The 15,719-nt window shown below is 36.4% G+C and overlaps 1 protein-coding gene across 1 annotated transcript in view; it reads left to right on the top strand.

Moving 5' to 3' along the window:
• AKAP6 (A kinase (PRKA) anchor protein 6) overlaps positions 1–15,719 on the top strand; it is a 516,985-nt gene that overhangs the window by 397,145 nt on the left and 104,121 nt on the right. Inside the window, exon 9 of the mRNA XM_006835360.1 lies at positions 12,975–13,121. Within this exon, the coding sequence (XP_006835423.1) occupies positions 12,975–13,121 (147 nt within the window). The remainder of the gene's footprint in view (positions 1–12,974; positions 13,122–15,719) is intronic.

Here is a 15,719-nt window from a genome sequence, read left to right as displayed (position 1 = left end):
GGGGAGAGGGGGATGATTCTTGCTGTAAGGACTTGTTCCCTCTTTTGAGCTACTGCATCCATAGGTGTAGGTCAAGTTCATCAAATTGTATCAGATGACTCCATTTTTCCCCTCTTCTTTCTTCTGTTCATTGAGCTCTGATCATCCTCCAGACATGAAGCCAGGTCAAGTGGGTATTATCTACAAGTGTGGATGTTCTTATGCATATGCCCTATCTTCTTATCAGCTGGACACTTCACTCTCCACTCTTGTCCTCTGTGGCTATGTCACTAACTCTGGGCCCAAGAGTCCCCAGGTCTTTGCAGCATATATTAGGGGAAAGGAGCACTGGTCTGTTAACTGTTAGGTTGAAAGTTGAAATCCATCAGTTACTCCACAAAAGAAAGATAAGGCTTTTTACTCCTGTAAAGCTATACAGCTTTGGAAACCCTATACAGGGTTGCTGTGAGTTGTAATTGACTTGATGCCAGTAGGGTTGTTTTTTGTTTTGGTTTATTATTGTTGTTAAGTGCTGGCCAGTCAGTTTCAACTCACAGTGACCCTGTGTAGGGTTTCCTAAGAGCGGCTAGTGAGCTTGAATTGCCGACCCTGTCGTTCAAATTAACTATGCAGTCCAGTGCAGTTACCTGCAGCACTATACCAGGACTCCAACGTCCAAAACATCTATTCATTTAACTGAAATATCTATATAATTTAAAATTTTTTAAATGAAGCAAAATACTTTTAAGAAGAGAAAAAAGAAAATTCCCGATGTTAGCTTTTCTCCATCAAAAGAATTAGATTCACCTAATATACCAAATGAATCTAATTCTTTTGATGGAGAACAGCTAACATCAGGAATTTTCTCTTTTCTCATCTTCTTAATGTTATTTTGCTTCATTTTAAAAATCTTAAATTACATAGATAATTAAATTAAATGGAAATAGATGTTTTGGATGTTATTTAGGTTGGGTGATGAAAAAACAAAAGTGTTTGTAAGGGGAAAGCTGAATTGCAGTGCCTTCTTTGCTGCTCTGCCTGCCTCTTTTGCATCTTACATTGCATACTCCAATAGAGAAACTATGGAACTGTGCAACTGTTCTTGCTACATGTTGTCATGTCAGGAAGGCAACCCTAATAACAGAATGAAACTGCAATGTGAGCAGTCATGATATGTGATGGATAGGATCCATGCTGTCATTGATGTGCATTGAATGCATAGAGAATCCACTGAGATGTATAGATTTCCAACATAATGTAGCATAGGTGCCATGTCTCATAGCATAGAGGAGAAATTGCCAGTATGCCCACACTGCTAGCAACAAGGATTCTAGGACATCTCTTAGGTGTCTGTGGAAGAAAGGTCTACATTTATAACAGGACATTTTTGTGAGTAGCGTTTTTGTAATTTTTTGTCTTTGAAAACAAATCTACAGGAAGGGCCTTATGGAAACATGGGTATAACTGCATATATTCTACAGCAGAGATTTCCTATATTTATCAAGTAAAGGACCTGAAAGGTTTCATCCAATACCTCAAACTTAGTTAAATACCTCTGTATTTATGGGTCTCTATGTTGGAGTCCTGGTGTGGCACTGTGGGTTAATGTGCCAGACTGCAAAGCCGTTTGAACTGCAAGGTCAGTAGTTCAAGCTCACCAGCTGCTCCTCAGAAACCCTATACAGAGTAGCTATGGGTTGGAACCAACTCGATGGCACTTAACAATAACAACAATAGGTCCTTATGGGGGTCCTGGTGTAGAATAAGCACTAGACTGCTAACCACAAGATCTGTGGTTCAAACCCACCAGCCACTACTTGGAAACCCTGTATAGGGTTGCTATGAGTCAGAACTGACTTGACAGTGCTTAACAATAACAACAGGTCTCTTATGAAAAATGGAACCCAACCTACACCAAGAATCAAGGTTTGGGACTAGCAGATCACAATCAAGCTGATTGTTTTGTTAACTTTCTTATTTTTAACTTTTTATTTCTTTCAATTCAGACCAAAAACGCTTGCTTTGTTTAAAGTTTATCTTTCCATTGATACATATTTTACCTAAAATAATTGAAGTCTTGTCACTTCCATTCTTAATGAAGTGGCTTTGTTTGTTTGTTTCTTTCTTTGTGGGGAAAGTGCAATAATTAACCAGATTTAAAATATGTAGTTCTCCTTCTTTGATTTGATACACTATGCCAACTTACTTTGTTCCCTCTAGAGTAAAATATTATCCTCTAAAATACAGTTGTGAAGCAGCTGCCTGAAGATTCGAATCCCATTTACAGACATGTTAAAAAGTTACAATACAATATTTTAAATGTTAGATTCCACATAAAACTATGTATCTCTGGCCTCTCTCTCTCTCCCCCCCCCCCCCCCCCCCCCCCCGCGGCTTCCCTTAACAATACATTGGTCACACTGCAGCCATATTCTGGCATGGAAACAGTTGGCAGAGTAGAGGTTGCCCCTTTTAGGTGGAACTTGTTCCCTCTGATGGTTCTCATAATCGAAAGTCTGTACTACTTCCTCTTGTCTCTCTGACACAGAGATACAACATATCAGGAATCATTACAGTTACTCTACATTTTCATTTTAGTATGGAAAATATTTCTTTACTGGTAATAATTAGAATATGACAGATAGAAGAAGAATTATCCTTGCCCAGCTCAATTCCTTGACATTACCTATAAGGTGGTGGCGTGCAGAATCTGGCTAGACATGGCTCATGAGAGCCAATTACTAAATACTCAGGAATCTAGTGAGTGCAGAACAACCATTGGCACTTTGGAATCCATGATGATATATGAGTATTTACACCAGGGAAATTGGCAATACTTACAAATCAGGGTTTAATAATTTATTTTTTCCACAGAACCAGTTTACTAGCATACCACTAACTGTAAAATTTGATTTGTGATCTCTGGGCTGAAGTATTTACTATTCTTTATTGGTTAATGAGATTAGTATAATCTGGTAATATGATAAATATGCTATATACATGCATGCTTTACTTATTCATGCCATTCGTGAAAATATTGGATAAGACTGGACCAAAAAAGAGCACCATGGCATAATAAGCCCCAAAGCTCGCAAACTCCACTGCCATAGAGTTGACTCATAGTTGACTCAAGGATATAAATCTGTACTGTAGCAAGCAGAAAGCCTCAACTTTCTCCTGTGAAGGGGTTGGTGGATTTGAACTGCCAGCCTTGTGACTAGCTGTCCAGTGTTTATCCTATAGCTCCACCTATAGCTCCTTACATGGCATAATGTTGGTGGTGGTGGTGGTTGGTTATTGGTTATGTGCCATGGAGTTGGTTCCAACTTATAGCAACCCTGTACAGGGTTTCCGAGGCTATAAACCTTTACAGGAGCAGAAAGTTTCATCTTTCTCCTGCGGAACAGCTGGTAGTTTCGAACTGCTGACCTTGAGGTTCACAGCCCTATTCGCAACCACTACTCTATGCTATCAGAGCCCCTTGGTGGTGATATTAGCTGCTCTCAAGTCAGTTCCAATTCACAGTGACCATGTATATGGTTTCCAAGGCAGAAAACATCACCTTTCTCCCACAGAGGTGCTGGTAGGTTTGACCTGCTGATCTTGTGGTTAATAATTCAGTGCTTAACCTACAGTGCCACCAATGCTCCTAATATGGCATAATGTTGTTGTTGTTAAGTGCCATCGTATCAGTTTCAACTCATAGTGTTTCCCAGGAGTGGCTGGTGAGTTTGAACCTCTGACCTTATGGTTCAAACCAACCTTGTGGTCCAATGCTTATCCTACAGTGCCACACCTGCACTCAAGTAATAGTATATATTAAAGAAGTATCTTTACAAATGCTCGTATGGTTGTTCAACAGGTTCTCAGCAAAACTCACTGTGCATCTATGCTTCTATGTGATTGCACCCATGTGTTCACTTCAAGCTTAAGAAAATCTAATGGAAATACCTACACCTGATCCAGGAATTCACATCCTTGCTGTAGGGATTTAAGTCATTAGATTTTGGGTATATGTTCTTAGCAATTTAATTATGTTCAAAATCAGGTTAGTAGTGTAGTGAATAACTGATATTGCTACAAAATTGCATTGAGAAGGCAATAGGATTGAATTTATACACAAGTTGACACTCAATTAAATTTTCCATATATCCAGTGAGTTAGCCAGTTCTTGGTCAGAAAACTAGAGAACATGCCATTCTAAGCCAATCACTTCAAAACATGTAAAATTTATAATAAATCTACACCAGGATTCAATGGATCAACTAAAATTTGTGTGTGGCTTATTAAACACAGATCAAGAGCCAGAAGGGCACCCATGAGGCTTCTTCCTTAAATTCTTCTATTTATTATTGATACTGGAGGACCAAACAGCACATTAAAATCTCCTTGCTGAATTACTGTCCTAAACCAATAGATCCTTGGGGTTTGTTCAGCTAAAAGCCACAACAGACTTTGTAATGCAATGATGTAATCTTGGCTTTGTGTCATTTATATTCATCCTAAAAAAAAAAAAAAAATGCCTGAATAGATAGGCTGACAACAATATTGTTCCGTGTGGGTTTTTATCTGGATTGTTTCCAAATGGTTCACATGTCTTCACAGTAACACATCATGCCTGCATACTTTTTTTTTTTTTTTCCCCAATGCCTGAATTCCAAAGTTTTCCCCCTTTACTAGCTTTCTATTTTTCTTTTAAGGTCTCAGTTATGTTTGTAAAACTAACCAGCTCCACCACAAAATTAGGATGTATCTTGCAGAGTGCATTCATTTTACTTTTTGCATATTTTTCCTGAGGTCATGTCAAGGTTAGTTTGAATTCCATCCTACATTAAGACTTCTTTCACAGCTATTTAGCTCGGCAGCCTACTCCCCGCTGGGGTCTGCCCCTTGGGCACGTCAAAGCTTCAGACCTGACAAATCACACACAGATGAAGCTGTACAGTTTTTTAAACAGTTTCATCAGTAACTTTTCCCCCTCTTTTTCACAATTCTCCTTTATGTTGAGATTTTTTTCCCCCTTTGCATTATCATTTCAGGAGTGTTGATTTATATTTGAGTTTGTTATTTTATCAGAGTCACAAACTAACAGTATCATTATTTTATAATAGATTGTGCTAATAGGCTCCTAGTCATCCAAGCTGCAGAACTCGCGATCATTCCTACCTAGTATAAACTGTAACTGCATGATTCAAATCTGTTTGTAGCAGGAAGCGTAGTGTGGGAAAGGTGAATATATCATAGTCACCAGAATCAGAAAAAAATGTCAACTGCAGTGATGAAACCAGTTTATCACATATTAGGAGTTGAGCCTAGAAATATTTCTCAAATGGATATACTAATATGCTCTTATCAGTATTTTAGCAAATTGTGAAACTAATGGTGTAACTTCATTTCCTGTTTAATTGATGAAGTTTAAAAGCTTGGTTGCTAATGAATGTATTAGCAAACACTGTTCCCTATACAGGCTTAAGTAGATCAGGATTTTAAAAAGCAGCTCACTGTCCTTATTTTTATAGAATGAAAAATACTGGCGGATGTAGAATTGCTAGATGAACTGAAGGAATGGTGTAATTATTGTTGGATAGCTATTTTGACAAAGTCAGATGACCAGATTATATTTCACTAGAAAGTATTTCTAGACCAGATTTCCTACACCAGAAAATATAGTTATTTTCTTTTACAAATCACAAGCTTTTTAATTACACTTTTCTTCAGGACCAGCATCACCTCAAGATCTTAACTTCAAACTAAGCAGAAAACTTAGAAATGAAGGGGAAAAGTAAATATTGGAATGATTCTCCTCTTGGTTCTCTTTTACTGTTATTCAGTATGAAAGTACCCAATGAAGGACTCTATAAAAGGTTGGTTGGTTGAAGCTAATTAAAGACAGGTCTAAATAGACAAAGAAAAGAAAGGGGGATCAAAGGATTACATTAGGTGTCAGGCCATTTGTTGTTTGGGGACATTTTATTTCAATTTTTATAACTGTTTCAGGAAAAAGCTAAATTCTAAAAATGTTCTTTTTTTTTCCCCCTCTGCCACTGCTCCACATTTGCATTATTTTTGCAATAAGATACATGTCAACAGGCAGACATCTTGAAGAAATCATTTCAGCATTGGCGCATTAACACGTTATGGTGAAAAGAGAGGCTTGTGCTTTTCACGCAGTGCATTTCAGTCTGCAATGAATGTTGAAAGCACTACAATGCCTATGCAGCTTCTCTTGCCTAGTGGTGCACCATTTATCATTGCAGTTTTACATTGACCTTGACACCCACTTCATTAGAATAAAGATTGTCTACCATTTAGGTTACATTGTTCCTCTGCACAGAGACCCCATGCAAATTTCTGTTCAGATAGAAGAGCTGCGAGGCTGTCAGAGGTCATCTGCATTAAATGATTGCAGCTATTTTCCAACTGCTTCTTTTCATTCTACTCAATTCAGGCTAGGAGGATCAATCAAGTCCTCTGCCTGAAACAGTGGGACTGCTGGGAATATAACTGTTTTTGGTAGTACTGGATATGCCCTAAACAGTATTAAATATTTAATATAAACTCATTAAAGACCACGCAAAAGCTTCAGAAATATACCAAATTTATAGAAAAACACAAGAGGTTGGAGAACCTTTTTATAAGATAAGTAGAATAAGAATGATCGATACCATAATTTTAGAGGGTATGATAGTTCTTGAACTGAGTCAAACTGTTCTACAAGCGACCTTTTTCTCTCCCTTTATGTGGATAAGGAAAGAACAAGACATATGGAGTTGGTGTTATATGAAAGTTTTTAGTTATCGATGTTTTTATTGTTGTTCGATAACAATAAATTCTGTTCTGGCTACATTTACTAACAAAGCCTAACTTAGGTGTTTGTTATGTAAAAGAAATGACTGGGGAAATAAGTTGCCAGGTCGCCTACTTAAGTTTTCTGAGTGATATAATTGGAATTAAATTATTAATGGGAGATACTTTAAAAAAGATTGTTTTATGATCTTCTATTAGAGAATTTGCAATTCATTTTAATATTTGTAGTTTGATTTATATTAAAGATAATGCAATCTATGTCCAATTAACAATACATGGCCAATGTAATGTGATTTCCAGATCATGCAAATGGAATAAGCTAGAAGAGGGGGGGAAACTCAATTCTTAACCTCAGATGTAATTTGCTGTGCGAGTTCTGGCAATTTTAAATGACATTGCACTTTTTAATTTTTCCAAAGCCTCAGCAGCAAATTTATCCCAATCAAGAAAGCCTATTATTAATTTACAAGGACAATTGTAGGAGTCTTTATAATTTCTCTGTGCAATTATTCACCCTAAATTGCTTATGGTAAAAAATACAATGAGTTTGCAAGAAATAACGACTATATGTCATGGGTTTGAACCCTCTTCTCTGATCTTGAACATCTTCCCCAAGTGTTGGTGATACTGGATCCATGTGAAACATCACATATGCATTGTGAGATGCCTGCCGGATGCTGGTGTTCTGAAAAAGGGGGCAGCACAAGAGCTGCTGTGAAGGCGGGACCAGTCTCCAGCAGCAGATTCCTGCACTCGGCATGTATAGCTGAGCTGTGGACCCTGGACTTTTGTATAAAAAGACTCTTTGTTAACTACTGAATGGCATTAGGCATGGACTTGCTGAGGGGCCACCATGAAGCCTCGCATGAGGAGGGCAAACACTAGCTAGAAAACACAATGTGAGAGTCGTAGACAGACACATGACTGCATTTTTGTGCAAAAATGAATATTTTCACACGTAATTTTGCCAGTAATTCAGTAATTGGGTGTTTTGGTGTTTTCCTAGCATATGCCTTCTTGTTGCAGAACTCGGATAGATTTTATTTTCTTAGTGTATGCTAGGTAGCTAGCTATCTCTCTGTAAACGTCTGTCTGGCTGTCTGTGTGTCTATGTATCTATCACATGTCTATGGAGGGAAAGATGTTATGCTATATAAACAGCTGTTTGTTGTATTACTTTGTGCCAGGAAAGGTATGCAAACTCGTCATAATAATAACTAGACCATTCGTCTTCTTTTAGCTTTCCTTACATGAACCAGTTAAAAGTAATATGGTGCAAGATGTGAATACCCAAACTCAGATGACACAGAGTCCGACAGCCCTTTTCTAATAATCAAGAAAATGCTTTGGTTTCATTCTTGTGTTTCTTGTAGCCAAAGCTTCCCTCTCCGTTCCGCAATGTCTGGTCTCTTTTCAGCATAACCAACAGAAGCACCATACAAAAGTCTTACAATGGATGTCTTAATCTCTCTGTGTGCTTTTACAGCATTATTTTGAATTCCATCATGCAGCCTTTTTTCTTTCCTCTTCTGAAGTTTTATTACAACAGCAGAATTCCCAGGGAGCTTTGAGGGCAAGGTTCACATAATATAGCCCTGAAGTTTTGCTTAGGTGGAATCCATCCCCCAATCCTGGTCATCTTTTGATGATCTTTCTATTTCAAAAAGATTCACCGGGCAGAGTCTTACAGCATTAGCTGTAGATAGTTTATTTTATTTTTTTTTTTTTATTTACTAGACAGTGAGCATCTACAACCCTTTCATGATGTTTTCTTTCTGTGACCTCTTAGTGACAAGGCATCTTATTCTTTAACATTGAGGGAGGCAGAAAAATGCTTGAGTTGCTCAATGTGTGCCTTCTATACCAGTTTCAAAATGGCTTATTCTTCTGGTTTCCATGGTGACAATTAACACTGTTTCAAGGCATTGTTCCAGTCTCCATTTGGGCAGAATTTTCGGTGTGATTTTCAACAAAAAAAAAAAAAAAAGAAGAAGAAGAAAGAAAAAAAAAAAAAAATTTTTTTTTTTTTTGGGAATGGAGGAAGCAAATGCTGTTAAATGATGGGGGACAGACTTTAGCATAACTGTCAAAAAAAAAAGTTATCTCAATCAAGTTTTCATGCATTTCTGAGTATATTTATTTTAGAAATCTTTGTTTTTATAAGCTTTGTTTAATAATTCCATTTTTTGCAGTTTGTTTTTAAAAAGTTAGCACTAAATACAAAATTTCCCCAAACTTGTTCAGTTCTTAGTTAAACCTGGAAACTAGTATGTATGATTACTTTAATTATTTTTAGATGAATATGTCACATATATATACACATACACATATGACATTTGTACATGACAAATAATATGTAGCATTTAGAATAGGAGTGGCCTGTGTCTTTAATTTAGATCATTCACATATCTATTAGGAGTCTTCATTAGTCAAAATTGAATTGGCCAAGCAAATACACTTAATAATGTAAATATGCCCTTTCAATAGAGTATATTTTATTTTTGGCTAGACAGAGAGGCCCACAGCAGGTGCTGTGGGGAAATTAAATACTGGATGCTTATTTACCTTAGCACTCAAGAAAAGCCATCTGACTTTAACTTTGCTAATCTCATTTTTGGCTACTGAAGAGTTGTCTACACCACAACATCCTCAGACTGCAGGACACAATGGGGCAGCCTTTGCTCGTGGGCAGAATGAATATGAAGATTAAATTATCTTCTCACTACAGGATAAAGCAGTTCTACTACTTGATAGGATGTTGGAGAACTGATAGAGCTGGCAGTTGATTTTCCCCAAGTAACATTTCTGAAAAGATGTTGGAGAGAGAAGAGCAAAAACTATTAACGTCAACAAAAACATAACTCTCATGGCATTAGTACACATTCAGCATTAAGGCTCTAAATCATATCAGATTCAACCTTTGGAGTGCTCCAAACATCAAAATAAATATTTTCACCTTAAATTACATGACATTCTAGCACCTTTCATTCACGTAGCGGTGCATCTAATCATTAACTGGATTCTCTTAGCTTTCATAGTTTGAAGGCATTGTCCATCACTCACATCTTTCATCAAGCTGTTTATACAGTACGTTACATGGGGACAGAGAGCATACATAAAGACAAGCTTTTTAAATCAAATAACCTTTTATAATACTGGTTGCAGAGAGTATTTGTAGCGCATTTCACAGAGAAAATGATTTGATTATGTCTAAAATTAAATTAATTGCTTTTAGTATTTTTATGATTGCAAGACTATCATTTTTATGGAACACATCTAAGCTTTATTCTGTCTTGACTGATCTACTGTATAAGTGTCATTCAGAGTTGAGGTAAATGGGGGTTGGGGGGTGGGCAGGGATGAGCTTGTCACAAGTACAAACAATAACTGGTCAAGGCTACTGCTACATGGCACAGCCAGAGGACTCCTTCTGTGTGTAATTCATGTGGCATAAATAAAAGGTTTGAATGGGATTCCTCTGTCTGCCTGAAATATTAGTTCCCTCAATATCATGTCGAAGTCTTACAGAATTAATTATGTAAATCTTTGTCAGCTACATCATCTTTAGATGGAAATCTGATTACATAAAGCAGATTGTCCTTTCCTCCACTCACAACTCGGACAAATAAAACCCTATGTTTCTAGAAGAGTTGTTGAGTGTCAAGTCCAGAAAGCTTGTGTGGACAGCCTCTTCCCTAAGTGTTGGGGTAATGTGGTCCTAGTAATTGTCTGCCATTAGGAAACACAATCAGAATTCCCCATGTAGCACGGACCAAATCCTGAAAGAGCTCTGAAGCAACACTTGAATTTTTTTCACTATGCATATTCATGCAATTTTGGATACTCTGACACCCTGATCAACATTCATTAATAATATGAAATGCTTTAAATCACCTCATTTAAAACATTTTGTTCTGTGAGCCACAAATGACTAACATTTGGAGAAGTTTACATAATACAAATGATGTGCATGTTTAGTGTAAATGAAAGATTAAAATATGAAAGTAAAAGTATGCAAACATATGCATGCAAATGCTGAAGATCTATTAACTGAAACTGATTTCACACCTTTTCTTTTAAGCTGCTTCCAATTCTATTGTAGCTTGCAGTTTTATATGATATCATATTTATAAAATGAATAAAATCACCCAAGTGCTAGAGCATGCTTTGAACTTGCTGATTTGACCCAGACAAAAGCTTTTCTTATTATATCTGATAAGGGTGCTTCTCTTAGCTCATTTATGGCAAAGGCCAATGCTACTGAGGACCTCAATGACCTAACTTTGTACCCCAAGGAAAGACATTTGGGGATTGCCATTACATTTAGGAAATGGGCTAAAAATGTAAAAGATGTCTGATATTTTTAATCAGAATTGAGTTTTTCTACTGAGAGATGTTTTTACATATATACTTTAAGAATACAGTGACAGTAATTTATAGTCATTCATAATATAAAACTTTGTAACTATGAAACTATCCAAATGGAGTTATTTGAAGAGAATCACCATAGTAACTGTCAGATTAAATGGCACTTATATTACCTCTAGCAAAACATCTTTTAGAAGACACTCACTTGGCAGTTTGTCAGAATACAGTGTATGTTAGTGGGGAGCATTCTATAGTCAGTTTTGATGTTTGGGAACATTTTACAGTAATCAATAAGGAAGACTAACTAGATCAGCCATCTAACCATTCCCAAAGCAATTGTTTTCTTTTGTCTATTTATTTGGAACCTCTTTCCCAAGTCCACTCAGAGTTTTTAAGGAAAAGAAATATGTAAACAAAATATTACGAAGGAATTCACTGGATTTATAGAGTAACAAGTGTGCACTGTGGCTCTGTAGGATAAGCAGTGGACTGCTAAACACAAGACCAGCGATCTGAGTAAACTAGCTACTCTGCGGGAAAAAGATGCAAGTTTCTGTTCCTGCAAAGGTTTTCTTTTTGGTAGGTGCCATCAAGATGGTACCGACTCATAGCGACTCTGTGCATAACAGAACGAAATACTGCCTGGTCCTGTGCCAACCTCACAATTGTTGCTACATTTGAGCTCAATGCTGCTGACGCTGAGCCAATCCATCTTGTTGGAGGTCTTCCTCTTTTTCTCTGACCCTTCATTTTACCAAACATGATATTCTTCTCCAGGGACGGGTCCCTCATGACAATATGTACCAAGTATGAGAGACAAAGTCTAGTCATCTTGGCTTCCGAGGAGCACTCTGGCTGTACTTCTTCCAACACAGATTGGTTCTTTGGTAGTCCATAGTACTTTTAACATTGTCTTCTAACATCATAGCTCAAATGCTTCTATTCTTCTGTAGTCTTCCTTATTCACTGTCCAACTTACATATGGATATGAGGTTATTGAAAATACCATGGCTTGGGTCAGGAGCACCTTAGTCTTCAAACTGACATTATTGCTCTTCAACACTTTAAAGAGGTCTTGTGCAGCAGATTTGTCTAATGTAATAAGTTGCAAAAGTTTACAGTCTGTGAAGCCCAATACAAGGCCATTATGAGTCAGATCCGACTTAATAGCACATAACAACTACAGCAACAATAGGGTAAGAAGGAAGTCATGTCTTTATAATTTTATTTGTACCACTTTGAGACTGGTGGGTTGGGGGCTTGATGAGAGGTGGGCGGTACTTGGCAGTCAAATGTTTAATTTCCCAAATTAGCTACTATTAAATTCTTCTTGACCAAGTATTTCCTGTTTGGAATAATTTAAAGATCAAAAGACATAAATCTTAGTCAACAAACTAGTATATTTCTGGTGTTTGTGTATGTTAAGTGCCGTGAAATCAGTTCTGACTCATAGTGACCCTATATAGGGTTTCCAAGGCTTTAAATCGTTTCAGAGCAGAAAGTCTCATTTTTTTTCCTGCAGAGCAGCTGTAGGCTTCATCATCTGACTTTGTTGTTCGCAGTCCAGTGCTTATTGCATGGAGCCACCGTGCTCCCCCTGTGCAATATGAGGCAGCTTCAAAAAGTTCATGGAATTTTTTCACGAACTTTTTTAGCCTCTTTTGTAAATTAGTATTTAAGCTGCTCTTAACATTATTCATCAACTACTCACGGTACTTAAATTTAATCTTCTCTTATATTTTATTGGAAGCTCTGTGCTCAAAAGTTCTCTAAGAAATCCTCTCTTCCTAATGATCTCTGTCTCTCTCTTCCTGTTTTAGCGATACAGTGTGGAAATGTCCATCAGGCAACCGAAAAAGATGGAGCTACTCAGTAAGGTTGAAGCTTTGAAGAAAGGTGGCGTTTTACTACCAAATGATCTCCTTGAAAAAGTGGATTCAATTAAGAAAAAATGGGAACTGCTTGGGGTATTTGCATTTTTATTACTGTTTGTAGGTTATGTGTGTATTTTTTTGTGTAGTGAAGTACTCTATCTGTCTGATTTCTAATTTGAGGCACAAATATCTCTCTCTTTCAATTCACTACCTACATTTCAAACAAGCTATTCATGCTATTATGGGGAAAAAAACACTGCTTTTCCTCTTCTGTTGAATTTTTTTTTATTATTATTCTGAGCTTGTCTCCTCTCAGATTTTAATAATTTTAGTTCTTTAATACATAAGAAGTAAGTAAAATATGCCATGTATTATGGGTATGCACCAAGTCAACTATAATATAGTATATCTGATATACACTGACTGTCATGCTTGAATGAATGTTAATAGAATTTATTCTGAAGGTACATGCTAGAGACATCCACTGTTTAACTATTTACTGTACCTTTAAGATGAAACGTGAGATTGTCATGACAGCTTTCAAGTCACACTAAAGCCACCAAAACAAGGATGCAGATCTAACCCAAATTTGAATTGCAGAATTAAATCAGCCCCCCCACCCCGTTTTGTGCCTCAATTTCCAGTTCAATTTTAACAAAAGCCAAAAAAAAAAAAAAAAAAGTTTCATGTAATTCATTTCACGCAATGATGGGCTGGGTCTCAGCCAAAGATTGAGATGCAAGAATCTGGCAAAAAGGGAATATAGAGATTCTGTTACCCACAGACCAGGATGGCAGTGTGCAAGAGACAGTACCGTCCTTTTGTTGGAAGACAGCTGAGAGAAAGGTTGAACTCTATTTTTTCATCAACGTCTTTCCTAAATTACCTTCACTTCAAATCAAGGGTAAGCTAAATTTGTCAATTACCTAAATGATTAATTATAACAGTTTAGTATAGGTAATGTCAGTTCTGGAGCATAATTTTGCATGCCTTCCATTTTTTTGTCTTAATTTTTTTTTAACAAAATAGTACTCCCAAAATATTTTGAATAAAAAGCTCTCCATGAAGCTGGCTGACTTGGAAAAATGCCAGACTTCAGTTGATGCCATGTTTAATCTAGGTGATTAAAAAACTGCAACTTCAAGTCCTTGCTTTTCACATCTAATTCCACTACACTCTGTATTTCAGCAAAGTAACTTAAAATGTTAAAAGTTTTTACTTTGACCAATTCTTACATTAATTTCTAATAGTAGTGAGTGGTCCCTACTTTATAATATTGTGATTTAAATAAGAACCTACTAAGTTTGAGAGTATTCATTGATCTTATAAGAGTCTAGGAGTAACATAATGGGTGTGTGTTGATATATTTTAAAGGTTGTTTACTAAAATATATAAGAACCTTATGGGTTTAATAGATGAAATGACAACCTGCTTACAGGATATTTTAAAGTATCTAACACTAATTTGATGAATAACTAATGATAGTCTTTTCAGAAAATTTTTTCAAATATGCCAGATCTCTTGCTTCCTCCAAAATTTTAAATCAACATTGTTTCAAAAATAAAATAGTCACCGTTTATGAACCAGATATTTTTTAAAAGGGTTGCCATTTTGACAAAAACCATCATTTATATAAAATATGCAGCATTTTGTAATGATTTTTGAGAAGAGTAGGGGTGGAAGGGAGATTTTGACAAAACCTGTGATACAGTAACACCACCAGGCATACTGTTTTAATTGGCATGATTACATTTTAATTGGCATATAAAAAAATCAAAGACAAGGATTTTAACTTCTAACAATAGTCAAATAGAGGGATATGGTTTTTAATATTACTTTCATCTAAGGTGAACAGTGTGGAATGGAAATACATTAGAATGAAATGTCAGTGGTGCGTACAGTTTAATCTGTGAAATTTTGTCCCCTGTGCTGCATATTACTCTGTCTCAATTGCATATTAAACAACCCTATCAAGGCAGGCATTGGCATCTGCTGTGCTGACACAAATTGTGAATTAAATGAAATTGATGTCCTCTGTCGTATATTTATGAAGACGGACCATTCTCTGAAGTATTCTGTTTATGAAGAATTTATGATTGCAAACTGTTCCAGAACAAAAAAGTGGCAATAAATTCTTTTTTGTGACCCTACCCTCCAAGGGCATTGATTTCACCTCCTGCTGCTACTTTTGTTACAGCATAAAAACAATAGCAAATCTGGATTCCACTGAGGGTCTTCAAATTATCAATATTTGCACCATGAAAATACAAGGGTGATGCCACGAAAGATGATTTTTCTGTTATGATCTAAGGATACTGTTTACAGAATACCACACAGCAGCTGACTGTCTGTTGACTTAATTTTATTTGTGTTTTAAAGCATATTTTGTAAGTTGAATTCATCATTATAGACTAAATCCTGTTCATTCTCCAAAGATAGTGTTTGCAAAAAAAAAAAAAAAATAAAAAAAAAAAAAAAAAAAAAAAAAAAAAAAAACCCAAAACCTCCCTCCCTCACAACTACTGTTTTGTCAGCATGGTTTTTCTAAGTAGACTTCCAGTACAGAGAACCAGAAATTATTTTAGCACATGTATTAGAAAATCTGGCATCCACAAATGCAAAGTGAGAAGAATTGTAGGGTTGAAGAGTTTCCACATCAAGTAAATTCAACAAGAGCATCAGAGACTGACC

This window comes from Chrysochloris asiatica, unplaced genomic scaffold (genome assembly GCF_000296735.1).
Source record: "Chrysochloris asiatica unplaced genomic scaffold, ChrAsi1.0 scaffold00017, whole genome shotgun sequence".
Lineage (NCBI taxonomy): Eukaryota > Metazoa > Chordata > Mammalia > Afrosoricida > Chrysochloridae > Chrysochloris > Chrysochloris asiatica.
The sequence above is the reverse complement of the archived record's forward strand: the minus strand, read 5'-3'. Positions and strand labels throughout refer to the sequence as shown.